This window comes from Cygnus olor, chromosome 1 (assembly GCF_009769625.2).
Source record: "Cygnus olor isolate bCygOlo1 chromosome 1, bCygOlo1.pri.v2, whole genome shotgun sequence".
Classification (NCBI taxonomy): domain Eukaryota; kingdom Metazoa; phylum Chordata; class Aves; order Anseriformes; family Anatidae; genus Cygnus; species Cygnus olor.
In genome coordinates, this window is record NC_049169.1 from 113,288,003 (window position 1) to 113,313,711 (window position 25,709).

Genomic DNA, 25,709 nt, shown 5'->3' on the forward strand with positions numbered 1-25,709 from the left:
TAATGAGATGAGGGCTTAGGTGAGGCTTCAGGAGACCTTTCATATGCACTTTTACAGGGTCGTGACAACTGAGGAAAGATGCTTGGATGTTTTGTGTGGTGTATAGGTGGAAAGAGGTGCTGGCTGATACATAGGGACATCCCACAGCTGTGGGAAACTAGAGGCATCTTCTTCAGCAAGATTATTGAGGTTTCTAGAAGGCCTTCAAAAATGGGTTGAGCACAATGTTTTTGCTAGTTAGTTGCATGCCATATATTTTTATTTTCTACAATACATACATACAAATGCCAGTGTTTTATGGATCAGTAGACATTCCAAGCACTGAAGAGAAGCAAGTAAGCGTCAATATCCTCCATCTGTGTAACTAAATAAAAGGTTTAAGAATAAACTTATAAAAATCTAACCTGAGAAACTAAAAGATGCCAAGCAAATGACTAAAAAACAGAAGTACTGGTAAAAAATAAAAAAATAAAAATAATTGTACTTCTATTGCCAAGATCATGTTTTACAATACACCCTATGTTTACCTATGTGTGATATTTTCCTTATATAAAAATCAATCCTTTTCATACTAGCTAAATGCAAATGTTATTTATGCCAGAAGAAAAGCCATGAAAATCAGTTTAAAGTTATGCCATATCTACAACATAATACAAATTAGCACTGAACAGGTTCTGCTATATGCAAACAGCTGAATTAGATTTGCAGTTAATTGGGTTTATCACATTGCTTTCCAGAAATGCTGTATTACAGTCTGAAAAGAAAAATGTACATATATAATGTTTAATCAACACACATTATTACATATATAATTTTAAATACATATATTAAATATATATGCTATATATTAAATATATATATCTATATGTTAAATATATATACTATCTTCCAAACAGAAGATAGCAAGAAAAAAGCAGGTCAATATAGGTAAAAAGACTATTTTAATTTTAATGTAAATATGAAAAAAGAAAAACAGCATATGTGTTTATTATTTAACATAGATATTATTATCACACTGACAATGTTCAGCCAGATCACGATCCCGTTTCACTAGGTACCGTGAAAACAATGTAAAGAAGTCTCCCAATTAAAAACCTAACAGCCTGAAGACAAAATGTTCTGGCTACGAGATGAACAGGCAGGCATGGGAGAAAACACCAACATAAAAAATACAGAGAGAATTCCTTAAGACCCCTTGCTCAATCTGTAGCCCAAGGGCTTTTGGGGGCCCACCAAAATATTCATGCTTAAGGCTACTTCCTCAGAAAGATAGACGAATTGCTCTGACAGTGGCATAAGTCATCTTTGTTTGTCGTAGACAGCTTCTAGATTTCGTTCACTAGAAATTATAGTACAGCAAAGTTAAATCTTACTATTTTATGCAAAGTCAAGTTTATAGTAATAGGAGGAGAAAAGAAATGTTATTTTAAGATAGGGAAGAGAACATATGCCTACAAGACCAAGTGATAGTGCTCAGTGACTTTGGAAGTTGCTTCCAGATTTACAGTCCTAATGGGATTTGGTAACGTTAACTTTTTTGTGCCAATTCTTTTTTTTTTTTTTTTTTACCATGACCTTTATTTTAAAGAGTTTATTATTTGCTAAATTTCATTTTGATATTTAAAATGGATTTTTTGCTACTTTGTTTGATTATCAAAAAATGCTTGCTTTTTAAATCACTGTTTGAATAGAAATATCAGATGCCAGCTGTCTCTTGATTTTACTGTTTGGCCACTTAATGCACTTGTGATCCTTGATTAAAATTAAGCTTGCTGATTTGAACATTCCAGCTCCAACCTACTGGTTAGTTAAAGAGGTATTTTATAAACCCCTAAACCCCCAATCATTTAAACTGTTTGAAAACCCTTTTTTTCTTCCAATCACTGAACTTCTATTTGGTGATGTTATTAGCTCACCAGTCTCTACAGATATTCCACAAGATCTTAAGCAGAATATCCACTACTTTATAGCTTTATGGCTCATAAAACATACAAGTTCAAATGCTTTGTTAAATGCACAACTATAGGCAGCCTGTGGGCAAAAATAATCTCCAAAGTCTGTTTAGTCAGCAGAAAAACTGCAGAGCACCAAACAAAGCAACATTACTGTAGAATTTTACAGCTACCTGTAGAAGAAAAGAGTGGATTTGTCATTTTTAGCTTATTCTATTTAATGTCTCTTTACAGTCAGAACTGGATGGTCAACTGATGAATTTTAGATCAAAAGGAGCCCTGGGGTTTCAACATCCAGTGAGGTGAGTTAAATCCTATCACTTCATATAGGGAAAGTAACAGTCTCCAAGAAAAAAAACATTTTTCTTCTATGGAGAAGTATCAGTTTGTCTCTGCAGTGTTTCTTTTTAGTCATGCAGTTTAACTACTCACCAAAGTCTGCAGATTTTTATCTGCCCACCAGGAAAGTTGCCCAGGCTGAACAAAACCTGAAACAATACTCTAATAATGAAAAAAAAAAAAGCCATCTTAAAAGAAATAACATTATCCTACCTGATCCAATTTATATTTGCATTGGAATATCCCTCTTCTTTATGAGCATCATTTTTTAAAAGTTGTGGAATTTAAATTGTATGACCTTTATCCCTTTGTCAAGTTAGTTGAAAACCGGCCAAAGTGGAACTAAGAGGAAAAGATGTGCATACATATGCACACAAAACCACATGCATATGTATATAGACCACATAAATTTTGCTTTAGTGGGAAAACAGGTGAAAACCTGAAATGTAAATTAATGCAACATATTAAGATGTCAATACAAAACAATATGAATTTGAAAAAAATCTCTTTCAGCATCCACCTCCTCCTCCACCTGGAGACACTAAAATCACTAAGATCAGCCTGTGTGCAAGAGTCAACCCACCCCAATCTTAATCTGGTGTTTTGATCTTAATTCCAAAATCCCAGAACATTCCTCTCACTTCCTGCAGTCACACAGGATACTTCCATTCTATACTGAGCTGAAAAACAGAATAAAAAGTCTCAAATAGGCATCATTGCCCTGGCAACATTTTATCAGGGAGGGACCTTAGGTAAATACAATACATGATATGCCCAAAGCAACTGAGGTAATTTAAAGTTAACAGTACCTTTTAAGTTAGTAATTTATATTTTAAAAGCCAGGGAATCTCAGGATTTTTCTCCCTTCAAATAAAGATAAAAATAGATTTTAGTAGTCAAGTTAGGTTAGCTGGGAAAGTGCCTCATGGTTTTACTTTTTCTCTTCAAATGTTTTCTTATCAGACTATATTTGCCTAAGTCCAAATCCCAAAAGTTTCTTAATAACATCGGAGAAAAGGTTCTGGCTAGTTTTCCAGTACAAGCTACAATTCATTTCTACAATGATGACACTGACTCTGAGGAAGATGAAGAAGAAAACAGTTCAGCCTAATAATGAACAGTTGTCAGCCTTTACAAAAACGTAACCAAAAAATAAATAAATCAAGAAATCAAAAAAGGAACTGTCACAAATGCATGGACAAACATCTGACTGAACAAAGAAACACATCAAAGCTTATGAAGACTATTTATAGCTATATAACCAAGAAGAATGAGTCAATGCAACTGGAAATTAAGAGGAAATCCTTTTGTGTTTTGAGAGACTTAAATAAAACCCTGAAACTTAAAAAAAAAAAAAAGTTGTAATGTTTTAAGTTTAGTTGATTTAAGCAATACTTGGATTAAGAATGTGAAGAGCACTGTCTTTGGTTATTCGTTATTCTTTTACATTGCAGTCCGGATAAAATGAAAATAGGACTGATCATGAGGGAAAATAATATAATATACAGCCCCATAATAACCTGAAGGCTCTGAAACACAATGTTTGTAAGAATTAAGAACGGAATGATTTCAAATGCAAGACTATTGTTTATTAGCTCTGTGGGAGGACATTTGTTTTTTAACACTGTATGCCAGTTTAACCTAAGCAATTTCAACAGAGATTCCAATATAACATCCTGTCAAGACAAGTTTTAAACGACAGCCTTGTGATATCTTCTGTTATTCTTAATTTTTCCCCCTCTAATCAGAAAGGTGCCTTGTTGTCAGCCAGCAGAAAAAAAAAAAAAAAAACTTGGTTAAAAACTATGATTTAGGTTAATGGCATATTAAAACATATTACATACTAACTTTGTTTTTGTCTTATTTGCTACAAATTCCCCCTGCTCAGTGGGCTTACTGAGGTCTGTAAAAAAGCATCCTGGACAAGCACCAGCAGCTTCATTAAAAATATTCCCAGGCAGAGAAATGCTGGAGGTTTGGAAGTCCCAGACAAGCGGCCACTGTATAAATGCAGATCAACTACTCAAAATGCGTGCCATAAGCCTGCTGTATTCTAGACACTGATGTTCACACTTGAAATAAATGCAATGAAGTGAGAGGGGGAGAAAGGATAATGAAAATATAGTCTATGCAAACAACAAAATATCACAACTTTTTAGCCTGGGAGACATGATTGAATATGTAAATGTGGTCTTGAACATTTGAGAGGCTTGCAGATAGTGGGAAATGACTGAACATCAAATGAAAATAGTGAGCAGTGGGTTTAAAACAAAGCGACTACTTCACCCAACTTGTGATTATGCTGTGATGTTGTGGAAACTGTCTACCTACTTCTAAAAAGTAAATGAAACAATTTCATAAGAAAAATATGAAGATCCTGCACAGAAGTTTCCTGATTCACATTGTTACAGGCTGGGAAATTATTCTGGGGAAATATTACTAGCTTCTTGCCCTAATCTTTGCTCTTCCATGAGTGTGTACTACTAGCCAGTGTCGGAGAGATCATGTTAGCTAAATTTACCTTTGGTCTTGCATGAAACGTGTTCTTAAATGGGCTACATCAGATGTAGTTTTAATTACATGAGGAAGAGCTGTTGCAAATCCATACCTCTGAAACACAAAAAACAGCTTCAGAGAAGTATGTTCTTTAGGAGAGTATAACAAACCTTATTATTAGAAAAAAGAAACTGCATAGTGGATACCAGTCTTACCAAAGGCTCTTAAGAATATCAAAATAAATCACCTTAAATATCTGCTGAGGTCAGATAACATGTTACCGGCATAAACTGATTCGGTTTCTCAGTCAATACTACCCTGACTACGTCACATTTGCTTTCCCCCTTATTGTTAAATTCCATTTTCAAATTAAGGTATTATTACTGCATTATTTTCCTGATTGGTAATATTTAGGTACGGTTATTAGAGGAAGCTAAATCTACATTATTCTTTCCCAAACACACCAGCATTTTTGTGTGTGTGTCATATAAACAAATGTCTCTTCATGTTACAATGTCAACATAACCTTATTTGCACACTTAAATAAATTGTGCATTGTGATTCCTTACCAGTTTGCTAACAATTAACTGAAGACTAAAAGTGAACTAATTATAGCATCTCTGTTTCTCAACTGCAGTTATTTTTCAGTTTTCAGTTCTGGTTTGTTACTTCATCTGCAATTTGACCTTGTGAAGTTTTCAGTGACCTTAGAATCATCCATCATTTCCAGGAAAAAGATAACAAAGCATCCCCAAATAATGAGTTTATCATGAGTTTACTACTTCAAAGGACAAGGCTAGAAATGTACCATTTTACAGATTAAATTGTTGGCTCAGGACCTCGTCTTGCAGAATTTCTGTTACTAGTTTAACAACTGTAACATTTCCAGCAAATGCTACCTTTCCATTTCCATTGTTTGTCTAAAATTATGAAAGTAACAGGTAAGTTCATGTCCCACTGGTACTTGAATGCTGGAGAGGTACCTAGACAATGCCTATTTGCCTAAATGTTGTTACACACCTTTTAGCCCATTCTTCCATCACAATAGCTATTTTAAAGATAATCAAATCAAGTTGACAGCATCCCAAAACTACACTCAGATTTTTAAGACAGCCTGTACAATTCAGATTGCTTTAGGTAACAGCAAAACTATACCTACATATCACAAGGAGAAAGACAACTCTGTTTAACTACTGCTGAAAGAAGTATCTTCACACAGCATTGTTTCCTACATCACTTTCATGCTCACAAAATGAAGTAAAATTTGAGTTGCCATGTTTCTCGTTGTTTCCTTTTCTTATTGCTATCATCCTATCTGTAGGAACAGTAAACACTAATGCACACAGAATTGTGCTAGCTTTTATAACATTTGCATATTTTACTCCATATGCTTGTATGTTTGATCTTCATAACCAGGCATTTACATCTTTTATTACATCTCCCTGTTGATCACGAAGTGAAAAAATACTTCTATCGACATACTTACAACAAAAATAGAATTATGTGAATACACAGAGAATTTAGTTTTATGCTACTTCATATGCATAAGTTAAATATTTGCTTCCAAGCTTACAGCATTCAATACAGTGCAATGCAGTAAAAGACTTTATCCAGGTCTTTTCCGAAGTCTCAGAAGACTTTATCCAAGATAAAGTCATGGAAATGATTAAAAGGGAAGCTATTCCCAAAGTTTCTTTTTCAATACTTCTCAATATTATAAACATCACCTGTGTTGTTACTACCCTTCTCTTTACAGGTAAGATAGAAAGGAGGGATCTTTAACATCATGACACAAATTTGGCAACCACAGTTCTGTAATTTGCTTTGGCATTCAGCCTTTTTGTTTGAAACAGCACACATTTGTTATTTTTTATTACATGTTTACACACACATTCATTCCAATACCATTTGGGGGGAACCTGTCTTATCACACAAACCTTATACTGAGATGTGTAAAAACCCATGAGCCTCCAACACATTCAAATTGAAGGAAAAAAACAGAAGTTGAATTAAACTCTACTGATTACTACTGGTTGTGCTATAAAAAGATGCCATCAATAAGCCAGAAGGGTGAAAATGAGGGCAAATTTTGGTTTTGTTTTTATTTAGTTAGTTTTTGCCTCAGTCTGATAATAAGGGACACCTGATCTCCAAAGCCTTTAAACAGGTATGTTTTGTAAAGAAAGGCACTACTAGCAACACATTTCAATCATTTCAGGTTTTCTTAGAATGGCAAATGTAAGGCAAAATCTATATAGACTCCTCTAAATAACTATAGCTAATGTTTGCTGCGTGTTTACAAAAGGCAGAACCTCTCTTCTCTTTGCGGCAGAGCTGTGTATCTTTTGCTTAATTGCAGCCATAGGCAAGACCATGAACTGATGAATCCCAAATAAAATACATGTATCCCCCAGCAAAATACATTTGATAGCCCATAGACACCATGTTATCTAGTTTTATTTTGATCACAAAGGCAACTTCTGAAGTGTCAATTGTTATTCCTGAGTTGAAGAAAAGGTCACTACAGTGCCTTTGAAGCACCGCTACACAGTAGTGACAGAAAAGCAAAGATTGAGTTTCATGCCTGCAAGTTTTACTTAAACAAATGGCCCCAGTTTACCTATTCACTTAGGTGCCTCTGTTGGTTTTCCCATAATTGTGAGGTCAGCAGTTAAATGAAATGGCAGATTCATCACTGATACAATCTTTGTCCAACGTTTACCGTCCTTTAATTTGTGTGCTTTCAGGGCCTGAGGGTATTTTCCAGTAGCTTTTCTTTATCCTGAAGGGATTTGGGACTCCTTAACAGGGGACTAAATTAATCCTTACATTAAATGATAACAGAAACATGGCCTTCACTAGTTGTCAATTTAGAATTAAAAACAAAATTGCTTTCTCAGAAAGCAAAAGGAACAGAGAATGCAGACAGAAACTCCATGGGAGAACAAAAAAAAAAAAAATTAGTCAATACTTCAGTGCCTACAACACAATTAGAGAATTAACAAAAGAATAAATACATCTTCATGTCTGTTGATCATAAAACCTTGCATTCACGCTATAGATGGGTGTTTGAGCATGTAAGTTAAAATAAACTGAAGGGCAAAAATGGGGCAGGGGGAAAGTAACAGCAACTGAGAGCACTCTGAAAAACAAAACATCACAAAGAAATCTACAACTTTCAAGCAAAAAACATTTTACTAATTTACAGTCATGAAGATTAGATACAAATACTCATAAAATATGCCCAAACAACAATACACTTAAAATGTAGCATACATGAAAGAACATTTACTTTTTAAGAAATATTTGAACTATTGCCACAAATTACTGTGCTTTGTGTTATAATCCAGACTACAACAAGGTGGACCTGGAGGTTCCTTCAACCTAGTTTTCAGTGTTTTAAAGAAAGCTTAATAAATGTAATCTCAATAGTTGTTTCAGAAAATTTTTACAACATAGCTCCTTTATTTCTGGTAATCTTGGTATTTTAATTAATTGAGGAAGGGATGCCATCCAAGGGACCTGGACAGGCTGGAGAAGTGGACCAGCGTGAATCTAATGAGGTTCAACAAGTCCAAGTGCAAGGTACTGCACCTGGGTTGGGGCAATCCCAGACATGAGTACAGACTGGGAGAGGAACTCACTGAGAGCAGCCCCGCAGAGCAGGACTTGGGGGTTCCGGTGGATGAAAAGATCAACATGAGCCAGCAGTGTGCTTGCAGCCCAGAAGGCCAACTGCATCCTGGGCTGCATCAACAGAGGGGTGGCCAGCAGGCGGAAGGAGGGAATTGTCCCCCTCTGCTCTGCCCTTGTGAGACCTCACTTGGAGTGCTGCGTCCAGGTCTGGGGCCCCCAGCACAAGAAGGATGTGGGGCTGTTTGAGTGGGGACAGAGGAGGGCCACAAAGTTGGTCAGAGGGCTGGAGCACCTCTCCTTTGAAGAAAGGCTGAGAGAGCTGTGGCTGTTCAGCCTGGAGAACAGAAGGCTCTGGGATGACCCCATTGCAGCCCCTCAATACTTAGAGGGGAATTATGAAAAAGACGGAGAGCAACTTTTTGCTCACTTAGACAATGACAGGACAAGGGGGAATGGTTTTAAACCAAAAGAGGGGAGATTCAGATATAGGTGGGAGGAAATTCTTCACTCAGAGGGTGGTGAGGCACTAGACCAGGTTGCCCAGAGAGGTTGTGGATGCCCCATCCCTGGAGGTGTTCAAGACCAGGTTGGATGAGGCCCTGGGCAACCTGATATAGTGGGGGGAATCCTGCCTATGCCAGGGAGGTTGGAACTGGATGATATTCAAGGTCCCTTCCAACCCAAGCCGTTCTGTGGTTCTATGGTTAATAAGTCCAGCAATTTGGGGGAGAAAAAAAAAAAGTTTGTTGAGTGAAGAACTGTGTAAAGAAAAATCAACCACTATATACCTTGACGCAGAACAAATATAGAATCACAGGAAAGTTGCTAACTTTAAGGAAGTAAAAATTAACTACATTTTACTAATATTTACATATGAAAACTGTACATTTACAATGTAAACACTTCAATTTAACTTATATAAAAAAGCTTTAAGCATTTGATAAATAAAACACATTTGCTCTCCCCAGACTCAGTGAGAAACAAAATTAAGCTAGGTCCAAATCTTATCTTTTACTCAGAGGGAAATTACATGCAGCAACCTACAAGTAATAGAATGCTATTTTAAAATCAAAAGAACAGTTAGATAAATTAATGTGGCATAATTTTCATATCAATGCAAGTTATTAAGCTGCATGCATAATAATAAAACCAAACCATCTCAATGAATGATTTTACATAATTTAGTTAGAAACTCAGAACAAAAAGCTCTGTTATAAAATCAGAAAGAAGTTTCTTTTACCGTGGGAAGGTTTTGATTTTACTTACATAATGCTTCAACTAATCAGCTAATTCAAACAAGTCTTAATAAGAACTATCTGCTATTGCAGATTCCTTTTTCAGGAAGAAAAACATTCTGTTTACTTCACTGATGGGAATATCTCTCAGTGCTGGAATTGCTTCTTCTTGAAATTTCTTCTGTTGCTGCTTTTTTGCATAGTTATCTACAGGAAATAGTTAAGACATTCCATATATTAAAGACATTTTATTTGAAGAAATGTTACATAATGCAACACTGTATAAAATTAGCTACTGAGTGCTGAGGTATAACAAGATGGTAAATCAGAAACACTTTATATCAACATATATGTGCATATATATATATACATATATATAAACATATATTAAGAGGCCCTGAAGAAATCAATCCTGCCCTTCTGCTGGAATGTTTGTCTAGAACTTTGCTTGGTTTCAAATGCTATATGACATTAAACCAAAACCACCTGAAGATAAACAGAATGAAAAAGCCCTACAGTGAATAGCTCAGTCTGTACTGTGGACACTAATATTAGGATTCCTGCTGGGAAATGCTGTTCACCCTCCCTTTAACTTGGCTTCTTGTTCCTATCACCATGCAGCACCCATTCTTACAACAGCATAAACTTGTTTACAGGTGCATTCTGAACAGTTCCCTCTGCAAAAAAAAGAAAAAAAAAGACAAGAGTAGCTGCTTTTCAAACTGAGTAGGTCCCCCATCTCACCTGCCATACAACCGTGCAGTCTCTTGGGTTGGCACCAAGTGAAAGGGTGGCATGAGAAGCACATGCCTGGTCAAGCTCTATAGGCCCAAGCCCTGTTCCTCTAACGTTGTCTGTTTTACTAACAGAGTATGCTTTACTAGTTGGAAACCACTGCATCAGATAGCAAAGAGTTTTTCTCTCTTAGCACAGAAGCAGGCCACGTGCTGAAAGATCAGCTGGCATGGAAGAAGACCAGCCTGGCTGAACAGTGAACTGTGACCAGAGCTCAGGATGAAAAAGAGGGTTTATGAGCTTTGGAACAAGGGGCAGGCCACTCAAAAGGGCTACAAAGATGTCATGAGGCTGTGCAGGGAGAAAATTAGAAGGGTCAAAAGGCCAACTTGAGCTCAATCTGACTACTGCTGTTAAAGACAATACAAAATATTTTTATAAATATAAACAAGGAGGACTAAGGAGAATCGTCATCATTTTTTGGAGGTGGGGGGAAACATAGTGACAAGAGATGAAGAAAAGACTGAAGTACTTAATGGCTTCTTTGCCTCAGTCTTCAGTAGCAAGTTCTCCAGGCACCTAGCCCTCTGAGCTGGTAAACAGGGACAGGGAGCAGAGTGAAGCCCTCATAATCCACGAGGAAATGGTTAGCCACCTGCTAAATCACTTAGACATACAAAAGTCTACGGAGCTGGATGGGATCCACCCGAGGGTGCTGAGAGAACTGGCAGAAGAACTGGCCAAGCTGCTTTCCATCATTTATCAGCAGTCCTGGCTACCAGGGAAGGTCAACGTGACGCTCATCGACAAGAAGGGCTGGAAGGAGGATTCGGGAAACTATAGGCCTGTCAGTCTGACTTGGTGCCAGGGAATTTCATGGAGCAGATTATCTCGAGTGCCATCACGCAGCATTTACAGGACAACCAGGTGATCAGGCCCAGTCAGCATGGGTTTATCAAAGACAGGTCCTGCTTGACAAACCTGATCTCCTTCTCTGACAAAGTGATGTGCTCAGTGGATGAGGGAAAGGCTGTGGATGTGGTCTACCTAGACTTCAGTAAAGTTTCCCACAGCATTCTCCTGAAGAAGCTGGATGCTCAAGGCTTGAATGGGTGTACTCTTCCTTGGGTTAAAAACTGGCTGGGTGCCCAGGCCCAAAGATTCGTGGTGAATGGAGTTAAATCCAGCTAGAGGCCAGTCACTAGTGGTGTTCCCCGGGGCTCAGTACTGGGGACACTTCTCTTCAGTATCTTTATCAGTGATCTGGTCGAGGGGATGGAGTGCACCCCCAGTAAGTTTGCAGATGATACCAAGTTAGGCACGAGTGTTGATCTGCTCAGGGGTAGGAGGGTTCTGAAGAGGGATCTGGATAGGCTGGATCAGTGGGCTGAGGCCAAGTGTATGAAGTTCATCAAGGCCAAATGCTGTATCCTCCACTTGAGGTGCAACAACCCCATGCAATGCTACAGACTGGGGGAAAGCTGCCCAGTGAAAAGGGACCTGGGGGTGTTGGTCAATAGCGAGCTGAACATGAGCCAGCAGTGTGCTCAGGTGGCCAAGAAGGCCAACAGCATCCTGGCCTGTATCAGAAATAGTGTGGCCAGCAGCACTAGGGAAGTGATTATCCTTCTGTACTTGGCTCTGGTGAGGCCACCCCTCGAATACTGTGTTCAGTTTGGGGCCCCTCACTACAAGAAAGACATTAATGTGCTCAAGTGTGTCCAAAGAAGGGTGACGAAGCTGGTGAAGGGCCTTGAGAGCAAGTCTTATGAGGAGTGCCTGAAGGAGCTGGGTTTGTTTAGCCTTGAGAAAAGGAGGCTCAGGGGAGACCTTATCATGCTGTACAATTACCTTAAGGGATGCTACACCAAGATGGGGATTGGACTCTTCTCCCGAGCACCAAGTGATAAAACGAGGGGAAACAACCTCAAGTTGCACCAGGGGAGGTTTAAGTTGGATATTAGGAGAAAATTCTTTACTGAAAGGGTTGTATGGCATTGGAATAGGCTGCCCAGGGATGGTGGCTGAGCCACCATCCCTGGAGGTCTTCAAAAAACATGTAGATGTAGAACTTAGTAGTGTGGTTTAGTGGTGGACTTTAGTACTAGGTTAAAGGTTGGACTAGATGATCTTAGAGGTCTTTTCCAACCTGAATGATTCTATGATTCTACACATATATAGAGAGAGAAATTATCAGCTAAGTATCAAAATCTTGAAAACAAACCAAAACCAACCAAACAAAAAAAACCCCACACCAATAAAATTACCTGTAACGGTATGCGTGGAATTAAGTGGAGCGGTACTCATCATGTTAATACCAAAAAAGTAATATATAACCAATTCCTACAGAAACTAGTAGGTATGCTGGCAAAGCAACTGCCCAGTACCTGAGGAAACAGATTTTAAAATTTATATTTTGCAATAACAAACATCTAACAATATAACAGTTTTAATGCAGTGATTGTTATTGCATCTAGCACAAACTTGGAAACATGAAAAGAAGCACTACCGCTGAGTAGGGACCCTGGTTTCTCCAAAGAGAACTGACTGCAGAATCACTGTAACTAGTGAGGGTATAAACTGTCAAGTAGATTCATTTAGAGGATTTTTTTTTAATTTAAAGTCTACTGTATTTTCATTGGCAAACCCCCTGAAAACAAAATTTCAAATTTATCATAAAACATTGAAATACTATCTGTTTCGTTACAATTTTCAACATAACTACTTATCCACATGAAATAATGCTTCACAAAGATTACAGTCTTTTATCATCAGGAAAAAATGGATTAAATTTAAGACCACTATTTAAAAAATAGTTTCACTGTTTCCTGTCTGAAAATAATTACACACATCCAAATGTAAGAGCCTGAGGTTGAAATTAAGAGCTTAAAGTTGAACTTACTTTTGAGGCCAGTACGTTAGTCCCAGTGAGAAGAGCCAAGTCTCAGGAACATATGCCCAGATAAGATACAGTACTGCACAAAAGAATTAAAAAGCCGTAACAGTCCAACTGATACCATTTTAGACCTCCTTTTTAAGATCTAGATCAATACTTTCACACTGGGATGTACCAAGACAGTATTTTGCTTTTACACAATTGAAATCAAAATAGCTGTACCAAGACATTGTAGAACATGCATCTCACACATAGCCTGCCCAATATGGAGGAACCATTTTGCAGCTGCTTATATGATATCGCTTTTATATTTGCATTAACATCTAGTTTCTGATTTCCTATATAGACATACAAGAACTTCTTGCACTTGCTTAGAACTGCAGCACAAGAAAAGCTCAGTAAAAGGATACCAAATGAGACTGTATAGAGACAATACTAAAGCAGAAAATGATCATGCAGGGGGTCATTTGACTGAAAAAAATAAAAAGCTGGTACAATTGCAGTGCTTGTGTGGAAGAACAGTCCAGAAAAAAATACTGGAAACAATTCCCGACTCATGGTAAGCTAATAACCATTTACACATCAACAAAAACAACACTGAGAAATTTTAATCCCTATCAATAAATCCAGAGTAAGGCTTAGCAAAAATTGATGGGAATAGGTTGGTAGCCAAGCAGTGACACAAGCTGTGGAACTGTGGTGGCTTCCTTTGGGATGAATGGAAGCCAACATCTTTTCCCTTCTACTTACCTCCTTAAGATGAGAAAAATTCATAGCAGGATCCTGTTCTACTATTAATTACAGTACATTTGCAGAAGCATTTCTTGCATTGAAAGTGTCTCACGATCTCAAGCTTTAGCCCTGTATGGGCATGTAAGATACACCCAGTGAATGCTAAAGCACCTGTCACATCAGCAGTGAAATGATTGACCCAGTTTTTTGTTTGTTTTTTTTTTTTTTTTTTCTCCAGTATTTGGGTGGGGAAGGTTTCACTACAGTGATTAGTGAGAACATAAGTAGCTCAAGTAAAAAAGCTACTAAAATTAGAATACAGAGGGTTTTTAACATAATAATTTGACTCCGTGATACCTTCCAAGCCCCACAGTACTACGAGGGACAGACAAAACTTGACATTGTCACAGAAGGCATTGTAACAACTCACGGAAGGAGTACTGCCTTGCCCCTCCAGCAGCAGCTCAGCACCACTCCAGCCCCCCGGGGGCTCCCCTGAAGGACGACATTTGCCCCGCAAGCACAGTGCCGCTCCGGTATACTCACTAAAGCCGAACCAGGATCCCAGAAACAGAGCAAAGCCGTATATCGCCCGTTCCGGCAAGGGGGCCGGGGAGTTCTCCACCATCCCGGGCTCTCCGCTTGGGGGGCGGTACGGGAGGCAGGAGAAGAAGGAGGAGAAGGAGGAGGACGAGGAGGAAGACGTGCAGCACCCCCCGCACATGCGCCCTCAGAGCAGCCGGGGCAGGCTGCGGGCGAACGCATGCGCCCAGGCTGGGGCCGGGCAGAGCCGGGGAGGGTCCCGGAGCAGAGCCGCGGTTCCGGAGGGGCCGGTGAGCGGCGGGCGCTGGGTTGGTGGCGGTGGCGGCGGCGGCGGGCGCTCCCCTTCTCCCCCTTCCACGCACCGCGCCGGGCTCCTCAGCGCCCTTCCTTCCCCGCAGCCCGGCCTGGGCCGTCCCGAGGAGGGTGACCGGCGGTGCGGGGCCGTGCCCGGGCTGCGACACGTCGGTTCCGGGCTCCGCGGGGAGGGACGGGGACGGGAGCCCCGCCGGCCGCACGGTCAACCCATAAGCGGCACGGTCAACCCTCCGGCCGCACGGTCAACCCGTGCTTGGGTCCCCGGGCTGGGCGCGGCTGAGGTAGCTCGGGGGGCTGCTGGGGTGAGGCTCTTTAACCGGTTTTCTGCTTAAACGCCGTGAAATACACGTCATGTAGAAATCACGCGTGTCTTCCAGGAAAATTGGGGTGTCTAAGGTGACGTGATCATCTTAAATCCCCTAAAACGCGGGTGGTTTGCCTCCTGGCTCCCCCCAATCTATGTTTCTCTGACTCCTTTTCTTTCAGGGTCATGCGCCATGGGTGAACCGATATCCGAATCCGAGTTTGCAGCCTTGGCTTTTTATGCTGGTGACAAATCGTGCTGTGAATTGGTGAGTAGGGTTGGGACTGGATGGAAAACATGCGAGATGCTCCAGTGGGATTTAATCCCAGGTCTGATCCGTAATTTGATGAGTTCAAACTGGTATTTTACACCACCGTATGCTGCTCTCTTGCAAAAGCCCTAAATCTGGTTAGGGCACAGAGACTGCATATCTCTGTCAGGCAACTTTTATCAGATGTGTATACAATCATGTAAAGCCAGACAGTGGTGCGTAGGTCGCATCGACAGAACTTTACCAAGCTCTTGGCTGTGTATCCAGGCCGCATATGGGATGACATACCTTACAGTGTCACTTCCTTTAATCCCAGAGCAATTATTCCTAACAGTGCATGTAAGTTCAAGACAGCAAACTAACTGCATAGCATTCACCCATTCTTTGTATTTTTCATCTTTTCTGTGTTTTTTTTTTCCCTAGTCATTTGAGCCCCGTAGGACCTCTGCTTATTTAGTTGTTGCTTTTATTGCGTAAACTGTAGCATTCTTCTGCTTGAATATTTCCAAGAATGCATTCCTTGACTCTTATTTTCCAATTCTTGCTATGCTCAAAGAATCTTAGAGGACGAACACTGTGGCAGTTAATCTTTCTGCTGCTTGGAGAATTCAGTTATGGGTTATTTATCCTAAATGTTGCTGCTGCCAAATACAAGCTAGCTGGCACACAATACTTTAATCTGGGCAGAAATAAAAAGTACAGGTCGAATAACTTTCTTACAATATGTAAAGCTGTATCTGTACTAGGGACTGCTACCAGCAGAGTAGTGAGTCTCACTGGAAATTGTTTATATCAATAAAGACTTTTTTTGTGCTATGGACAGAATAAAATATTTAAACAGTGGTGTTAGCATAGGATACTAGACATGTTATCTTTTAAAGTGATGTGGGTGTTGTGCTGTGGAAAGAAAACCCTTGAATCTGTCTGTGCAAGTGCTAAAAATCATGGTTTTGAAATCTGCTTTAGTGGGAATACTACCTTCAGCTTGATATGTCAAGTATGGGTGTTGGGGATGGGGGTGAGTGAGGGGTGTGGTTTCTTTTTTTTTTTTTTAATATTGTAGCAAAAGCCAGGCTGTGGAGTGAATGAGACTTTCTTAGTCGTCTTTCAAGTTGAACTGATTTTGAAATACTAGTTAATGTTTTTCCTCTCTGTTAGTGTTGTGGTCTGTTGAATTTGTTCACATTGTAGTAACTTATTTTTAAGGGTAAGCCTTGGTTTACATGTATAGCTGTTTAGGAGTACTGCTTTGGGCAAGATCATGTGATTATCATCACCTTAGGTCAAGTTATTAAGTCATCATTGCACAGCATGCCAGTATTTCCGTGAAATCTGCCACTGAAAGAATAAAGGACTATGAAAGACACGTTTGGTATTTAGTTTGTTTCTGTACATTTCTCCAGTCACATTCAGGGATAGCTGTGTGTTTCTTTGAAATGATAACACAGCTGTACGTAAACGCAATGCATAGAGTATGCATCAAATGACACACACAATGCATGTTAAAATAATAGACTTTTAGAGATCTGTAAAACAGAGCAGTGTAATTTCTTCTTCAGCTTGAGGGGCTTGTATGCAGCACTATGTTTTAAACCCATTAAAGTATTGTAATTACAGTATGCTACCATGAAGCGTTTCCCTAGGTATTCTTGAATATTATTTTGCTGTCTATTACTTGATTTTGAATGATTATTTTTTAGAAGAATAATGTCCTAAGGTGATTTAATACATTGTTTAAACCATTAAAAAACTTTGCTTCCATTCAGAACTATTAATCTGTGAGTATGCTTTTTAGGTCATGGATATGTAGATAGACATTTATTTTGTAGGCATGCAACCAAACTATTGTGTTAGGTAACTCTAGTAAAAATATTTTTTTGCTGTTTGCTTTTTGGCTATGATAAATGTGGATTACAAAGATTTGATACAAAGGGGTTTGTCATTTGATAGTGCAAAATATTGCAGACCTTAAGTTTCCTTGTTTTTCCCCCAGAAAACAGTTGGCAGAATTCCAGAAATGAGGGAGAACGGTGAACACTAGTAGTATTTTATTCTTGGTGAAATAGGATTGGGGGGGGGGGGGGTGAGATGGGAGCAGGGAGAATTCAGCCATCTCAGATTGGACACAGAGAATAGTGAGAGGATAATGAGCATTATTAAAATTTCATAAAAAGCTCCTACTCAGAATAAGTAGGGACATGGAAATCATTCTCCTGACTAGGTCCACGTTGTCTGAGTTAGTATTTTAGTTAACTATGAAATAATTACAATTAATAATAGCTAACTAAACTTTAGTTCATTAGTAATGAATTTAGTTGATGTGTCTGCAGTAATATTTAAGTTTGGATCAGAACACTTTTGAAGCAAATATCCCAGGTGTCCACATCTTCCATGTTACATCTTTATTGGAACCTTCTAGTGTGAGGTTCACTGGAGGTGAAGCTGATCTGTAAGATGCTTTTAGGAGTATAGGTAACATGTATCAACCACAAATGGATGCTTTGTCTATGGGACTAGACTTCAACCGGTGCAAATTAAATCCCCTTGAAGCACATACAATGTGAAAGTAGACTCCTCGTTACCAAATGCTTCGCTTCATAGATTTGTTTCCTTTTTGATCACGCTGCTTGTTTATGAGGACCATCTTTTTTTACTGGTCCCCAGTGTCTGATCTGAAAGCGAAAGTACATGCAAATTTTTTTTTTCTTGAGAAAAGGAATTGGTGACTATTTAAAAATCACTTCTAATCCTCCCTTCCTCTGATGTAAAGATTTTATATTGGTTTAATTTTTAGAAACTGTTAAGTAATCATTTATAGTTGGTGTAACATATTTGCAAGATAAGCATTGTTAAGAAATAATATGTTTATCTGTAGGGTCATGGAGTATTTGTACAACGTTCTCCACATAAACCTAAAACAGGTATGTAAACTAAACCAATATTACATAACTTTCTAAAGCGCTGTCGGTGCTGTGCTTGAATCGTTCAATTATTAGTTGGCTTTTTTTCCACTGGAAGAATTTTTTTTTGTGCTAATGTAACATGCAGAATACTCCTACTATGCATTTGTGAGAACAGTGTGAATAGTCAATAACACTGATGTGTTCAGGCAGTTAATGTTACAAGGATGGAGATTTAAGGTTTATGTTTGTTACCTGTGTTTTAATTGTAGCAACATTTTAGCTGTATAGGTCTAAAGACACATTCAAATTGGTCTTTATAACTACAAAGCTCTTTGCCTACAGTCTCTAATTTTTTGATAGTTGCAGAAGAGCAGATGGCTTTTTAACAGGCTAAGTTATTAAAGGCTGTATACACTATAGAAATGATAACCTGTAATATGTAGGAAACTCAGGTGTAGCCACCACCTCTGTAAGATGAGTTTTTGCATATACTCAAATGCTCAGATAATACTCCTCTGAAAGTACTTGATGCCACCTCAATAGTCTAATAAGGAACTTCACCTTTTACAGACAGCCTCCAAGGGAAATGGATTATATTTTTGAAAGAGCCATGCATCACTGGCCTCTAGGGAATAAAGAAAGTTGATTGATTTTTTTTTTTTTTGGTGCCATGTTGCTACATGCCACACTTCTCTGAATCTATTATAGAAAATAATTAAACAGGTACAGCTAGAAGAGGCTCACATTTTACTTTGAAAATAGCATTGCTTTTAGCTGTTGAGCATCTCACAGCCCTTGTTAGGCTTGTTATTAGAAGCAGACTTTTATTCAGTTATGTTTATTAATGTTAATAAAATTCAGGACACAAGTCATTCCTTGGGCAAGGAATAGGAAGCCTGCCAGCAGGTCTCTATTCTTACTTCCATATAAATTCCTTCTCCTCCTTCAATTTATTACAAACAAACAAACAAACAAAACCTCAAGTTGCAAGGTATACTGAGAGTTTTCAAGTTATCTCATTCAGGTTAAATAGTGCATAGGAATGCATTGTGGAAATAGCTGGTGATTATGAATGTTTAGTTGGACTTTAATTACTTGTAATGCCTGAATTGTATAGTCCAGTTCCTAACTATTTTCTTAAAGATGTTGATCCCTGTGAAGTGTGGTGCAGTCAGCCGGTTGACATATTAAGAGAATATTGCAACGTTATTAAAATACGCATCTTTTGGCCTCTTCTCTTCAAAAGTGAAAGTAATTCTTTGGTAGCTGATTGGAGGTAAGTAGTCATGTTCTCAGTGATTCATCAGCTTTTGCATTTATTTTTGTTATCTCTGAAAGATCAGCATATGCTCTCACTAATGGTAAAACAGTCTGCAGGTATATTTTTACAATAACCTAAATTAGTTAAGGTCAGAAGGCATAGTTCTCGAACATATGGTTGAAAATATTAAAAATGTGTTTCTGAAGTTTGGAATCTCAGAACGTATTTGAGCATTTAAATGGATGTCCTGTATTTAAAAAGTACCAAAATCTTTCCATCCCCCTTTTTTTTTTCCTCTGAAGATTCTGTAACCATGCTCTAGCTTATGTCTAATCACTATAACTGTTAGTATGTAAGACCATGTTACCCGGTGATAGTTTTCTGAATAACAACTTGTTTTGTTTTGAAGCAGTTCACAGATTTTAGACCGGAATTGGAAGAGACTCTGTGATTTAGAGGTTTTGGAAGACCTTGTTGATTTGATTAAAAAAGTTGTTGTAAGTATTATGTTTTAAGTTTGTGTTTATTTTCAAATATAATAGGTTAATTAGTTCTTTATCTTAGGCAGCTTGGGATTGTATCTTAAATAAGACATATTCTTTTACTGGAGTGAATGAATTGTCTGATAGTTACAGCTTTCTAGAAAGTTAGTTTCACATCACAGGCTTTATTATAGTTCAGATAATCCTTAAGTTTTGCAGAGTCCATAATGTAGTTGACTGCGACCCTGGTTAAGAGAGTCATATCAGTGAGAAAAACAGCACCTCTCCCTGATTAATAACTTAAGCAGATTTTTTTCTCTGTTATTTTTTCCATGTTCAACAAATGATATTTAAAATTTGATATTGTTGTTGACTTAAAACAGTGACTGTGCAAAGAAGAGAGTGGTGTAACATGTTTTTCAGCAGCTGAGGGGAAGATAAAGTTGTTGTTTTTTAAATTTAAGTTTTTTTTTTTTAATTGATTTAATGAAATTCTGTGTTCAACACCAAGCTATGTTTTTCTGTTATATGACTTTCTATGATAAGGCATTCATGTATTGGTGTTGTGGATTCATACTTCCTTATGCTCCTTCTGCTGCTTTCTCCTTCAGGCTGTCCAAGTGCTCTATTTTCACCTTCTTGTACTTCAGGATGTCTCTGCAGTTACTCTGCATTGTTTCATGTGATGGGTTATTTTTGCTTTTTCTTTCTGTGGTAGTCTCCCATACGATCTGTATATCTGAGAGGGTCTGTGTGTATTCCCATTCCCCTGTTTACCCGTGCTTCCCTCCTCTTACTTCCTCAGCATTTATCTCCTTGTCCATGTAAAAGATAGTAAGAGCAAAATGTATTTGGAGGAGCAGAAGATCTCAGGAGGGGAAGTACTGTTGTTTTGGATGTTTTTTCATTGGTTGTATCAGTTGGATCTTTGGTATTTAAATAACTGCAGAGGTGGCTAAAGCAGCTGACTTTCCTAAGCAGGTGTCATAGCATCCATGCATTCTCTATTTCCACTTCAGCATTTATTTATTTTTCAACAAAAATGGTACGGAATTGGCTACTGAATACACGAATATTTCCTGAAACTTTGAAATGGACCAGAGCCACTGTCGAAATGGTACTGCTTTCAGGCAGAACATAAAATGTTATTGAGTTGAACCTGAGCAGATAGAACCAGGCCTTAACTTATTTTTTACTTGTTTTTTTTGTCCCTCTCCTAGAACGTTCCACCTTTTATTGGGGGCATACTGAGAATTGGCAGCAGGATAGAAAATGTAAGTTTCTGGAATTGCTTTTAATTGGAATGCTTTTTTGTGTGTAAATATATATAAAAAAATGTGTACAAATATACAAAATTTTAAAACACATAAATAGTCTGTAGCTTTTGGCTTATACAGGCATGCAGGACTGGGGTTGCCAGTTATTTCAACTGAGCCACAAAACAAAATCTGTGTGACAGGAGCTGTGAAATAAATACTGTCTGCGTGTGATCAAAGTGGGTGAGAATTCCAGAGGTAGTTCATATGTCCTATCTCTGGTGCATTTTGCTTGTCCTCTCTTTCTGTGCTGGTGTTAGTGTGTTATACTAAAAATCTTGGTATGGGCGAAAGGCAAACACATGTTATATGTATGGAGAAAAATTATTGACAGTGTAACTGAAATCTTCCAGAATGAGTTATTACAGATGAAGAAAGAAATCAAAACAAAAAAAATTCTAAATGGAAAAACTCACTAGGAGCTGGATTACACACACTTCCTAGTCTCTGACCCTTTTTGTGGTGTTATGCTTAGCTTTTACTGCTCCTTGGGATCCTAAAGCCAGTGGCTTCAGTCTGTTCTTTGTGTGGGGGTAGCGGGTATAGGCATCACTATCAGGTGTCCTTTGCTGTGAGGAGTGCTGTTGCTGTATTCTTCTTCCAAGTCTAGAATCCACTTGGGTTTGGTTTTTTATGTTTGGTAAAACACTCTTATACCTTGCTTGTTGTTTTCATTGGTGTACAGGTTCAAGTAATATCTGATTTTATTATATATTATGTTTTATGTATGTTAAAAAGCTTTTACCCCAATTTTGTCCAGCTTCATAGTTTTTTTCTTTTTTTTGATTTTTATAATGACCATTGGCCAGTTGCTTATAGCCATTGAGTCTTCAGTGTCAGCTTCTGACCCATCTGTTACTATCCCATGCCTGTACTTCTCTAAACTATTTTATGTGTCTGCAATTCTCAAGGCCTTTGTTCTGTCATATTTGGCTTCCATTTCTCAGTGCTGCATCATTATGTCAGTCATAGCAGTAACAAGTAACTACTTGTTACTACTGTCTATATTATAAACTATTATTGTACCATATAAAAACAAAACAAATTAATTACAACTACCTAGTCAAAAGAAAAATTGCTGTTACAGTTCAATCAAGTTAAGTCAAGAGCTCTGAGTAGGTCAAGACAAGGTGTAGGACAAGTTGTAAACCCAACAGATTGCAGTCCTGTGGCCTGATACTAGCAACGGCGGTGCTGTAAGATGGGGCTACAGAGCTACAAATGGGACTGTGCTTGATTGCTGCAATGATGCAAACCTTTAAAAATGGTCTTCGTTGGAGACAGGTTGAGAATCTTCCAAGAGATTCTCAAATAGTGGTACTGATTCAGTCTGAAAGATTGTGAATGGCTGGCTAAGGGTGGGGCAAGGGAACCTGCTGATCTGTGTTCACTGTCAAATTCAATGTTTGATAGAACTGTCCTTGTTAAGAGAACATTCTTAGTTTCCCTACATTTATCATTTTTAGTCCCCACTTCCTAGTTTCGGCTGTGCTCTGTGGTTTAACTGCAAACGTGAAAAAGACGTTTAATTTTGAAGACCATATCAAAACTGATAGTAGCAGTAGGAAAAGCAGAATAGGTACAACTGTAAGTTGCTGCTGGATAACCCAGTTTTTTGAATTTTTAGTGATATTTTTCTCAGTCATGTGGGTTTTTAAATTATTTTTTAAAATCTACAGATTCAAGTAATATGAGAGTATCCTAGGCAACAGGCATTCTTCACTCAATCCCTTTCCTTCAAATAAAGTTCTGTAGCTCAAACAGTTAAACTTACTTTGAGTGGAAGGAAAGTTATGATTTATGGAATTAAATCTTAGCCCTGCCTGCATATCTAACAGCCTGGTGAATGTTATTTCTTAAATCAGGCTTGTCACTTCACACTAAAGCAATTTTGTTGCAGTCATCAAAAATATTTGTAAATCAAATTTTATAATTTGAATGATTCCTGTCTCCTAGTGAAAATGCATATTCACAGAATGAGGACAGATGTTTTATTACGCTGTGTTTGGGTTACCTAGATATTTGTATTTCTGAGCTATTGCCTATTTGAAAAGCTAACAAATTGGGAACAAGTGCATCATGTAAGTGCTATAATAGTACTGTTTGTTACATTTACATGGAGTATTTCCACTATTGCAACTCAATTAGTGGTTTGTGTGGTGGGTTGTTTTTTCTTTAGGACTTTGCTTTGTATTGACTTAGAGTTACTGTTTTGTTTTTACTTTTTTTTATTTTTTCCCTTTTCTTCAATTGAACTAGGGTGTCTTTGATGTTGGGGATGCACTTGATTGGGTCAGATATACAGGTGATGTTGGTATTCTGCAGAAGTTGGAGAAACTTGGTGATTTTGGTTGGATCTATCTTGAAATTTTCTTTGCAGAATGTAAGTATGAACACTTCTGAAGAAACAAGCAGTTGGAAAGCTACCTGTGTTATAGTTATGAAATAGGAATATTTGTATGCTTTTCATCAGCATGGGAATGACTGGAAAAATAGTGTTGTTTTCTGTTTATTTAAACAGTCAATTCTTTCTTGAGTTTCTTTGTATGGGTCATATTCACAGTGCATATGTTCTTGCTGAACAGCTGTTGAGAAAATTCATAATGGACAACAAGGACAAAAAACTGTGTGTGCCCGTAGTCTATGAACCTCTAACTTAGGGGTGAAACGTCTCTGAAATATGAATTGGGTCTTATTGTTAAATGTTTGGCAGAGGGCTTTGTCAAAATATTAATGGAGGTGTCAGTCAGTCATATTTCAAAAATAAGCCTACGTAGCTCGTGGGAGTTGCTGTAGGCTATTCACGCTAGCAGGAGAACTTCTGCTGAAATGACAACAGGTTCCCAAGTCCACTGTTTTTGATGTCTGTTGAATGGCTTGTATTCTGCTCTTATGTTTTGCATATGTACATTGTAACTCAGCTATTGCAGTAAATAACTGAATGGTTGGAATCGAACTAGCATGCAAGGAGAAGAATCTTTTTATAGTCTAGTACCAAAGCACACATTCTTTAAAATAGAAATCTTAACAGCTCTTAAAAATGCAAATTCTTTAAAGTAAAGCCATATTTCACTTGATTGCTTGAAAAAAAAAACAAATGCATAAAGGTTTTAACTGCCTGTGACAAGTTTTTTTGGCTTACCCGCTAATAAATGATTCCTTTGTTTTGAACACTTCTGTCACACAGTTTGTTTCTATTATTTATTTGGTATGCCAAATTTTGTTTTCAGACATAAAATAGAGCACAATTATTAACAGAAGATGAACTCTACTTGTCTTTGATTATTTCTTTGTCTATTGCATTCTTCTGAATTTTGTCTACAGGCAAACGTTATATAACAAAAGTTGCCTTGGAAGATTGTAATTTAGTTGAAGAATTTAAAGCTGTGACCTGTGAAAACTGTAGGAAGGTAAGAGAATATGTCAACGTTTGTGATTATCAATTGTTGTTTTTTTTTTTTTTGGTTTTGTTTTTAGGGTTAGAAAATGATAAAAATGGCCAAATGATCAAAGATACAGGTTTCAAAACCTTGAGTGAGTAATTGTCTAGACAAAAATAGCTTTCCTGAGGGATCCAGACCTAATAAGCAGAACAGTAGTCATTTATGTTGCCACTGTACATTGGACAGTGTTCATCCATGTCCTGTCCCAAACGTCCCGTGTCTTCCTTGCTGAAATCAGGAACTATGTTGAAAAGCACCGAGTATTGAACTGGTTGAGCTGTGCTGTACTCAGTCTAATTTGCTGTTTGACATGCACTTGCTTTTGATAATAACTGTATTATGGATACCAAGGGAGCTTTTGAGTTAGTCCTACTTTGTAGTTGGTGTACATTGTATTCTTGTCTGCACAACACTTTTACTTGTATGCTTGAAATCTTAGTACATTACAACAAATTAAAAGCATTAGTTTTCAGGTAATAGTGAATATATAAAGTTTGTTTTTTTGGGAAGCATAAAAAAATAGCTGACTCTTGCCAGATTTTTCCTTACTTCACATTGCAACTGAGTTTAATTAAAGTGGTTTCTGAATTGTTTTTTTATTGATTTCACAGAACAGTGAATCTATGAAACAGAAAGGAAATGAGGAGTTTTCCCAAGGAAACTTTGATTGTGCTATAATGTCGTATACTAAAGCCATAGAGTTTTGGTAAGAACTGAACTGGCTAACTAGATTGTATGAGCTACTCTAGAGGCCAAATGATACCTAATTAAAAAAAGAGGGGGTGGGAAGGGGGGAAAGGCAAAGAGGGGAAAAAAAAAAAAAAAAAAGCTGTGTAGCACTCTTTTTGTT

At 38.0% G+C, this 25,709-nt stretch overlaps 2 protein-coding genes across 7 annotated transcripts in view; one reads left to right on the forward strand and one right to left on the reverse strand.

The window, feature by feature from the left end:
• Positions 1–9,249: 9,249 nt before the first annotated feature.
• Positions 9,250–14,745, reverse strand: LOC121079754 (phosphatidylinositol glycan anchor biosynthesis class P). The gene is given in 5 exon segments (XM_040577426.1): positions 9,250–9,865; positions 12,661–12,715; positions 12,717–12,780; positions 13,296–13,368; positions 14,568–14,745. Coding segments are annotated over 5 exon segments (510 nt in total). The 3' UTR covers positions 9,250–9,725.
• TTC3 (tetratricopeptide repeat domain 3) overlaps positions 14,730–25,709 on the forward strand; it is a 64,740-nt gene continuing 53,760 nt past the window's right edge. For 2 of the 6 annotated variants that reach the window (XM_040577328.1, XM_040577339.1), the window contains exons 1-9: positions 14,730–14,854; positions 15,366–15,451; positions 18,330–18,375; positions 19,501–19,633; positions 20,028–20,115; positions 21,321–21,374; positions 23,676–23,799; positions 24,741–24,826; positions 25,471–25,565. In XM_040577328.1, coding sequence (XP_040433262.1) covers positions 14,785–14,854; positions 15,366–15,451; positions 18,330–18,375; positions 19,501–19,633; positions 20,028–20,115; positions 21,321–21,374; positions 23,676–23,799; positions 24,741–24,826; positions 25,471–25,565 — 782 coding nt within the window. In that variant the 5' untranslated portion in view covers positions 14,730–14,784. Of the gene's footprint in view, positions 14,855–14,901; positions 15,276–15,364; positions 15,452–18,329; positions 18,376–19,500; positions 19,634–20,027; positions 20,116–21,320; positions 21,375–23,675; positions 23,800–24,740; positions 24,827–25,470; positions 25,566–25,709 lie in introns of those variants that run through there. The other 4 variants (XM_040577350.1, XM_040577355.1, XM_040577362.1 and 1 more) reach the window with 4 other exon arrangements.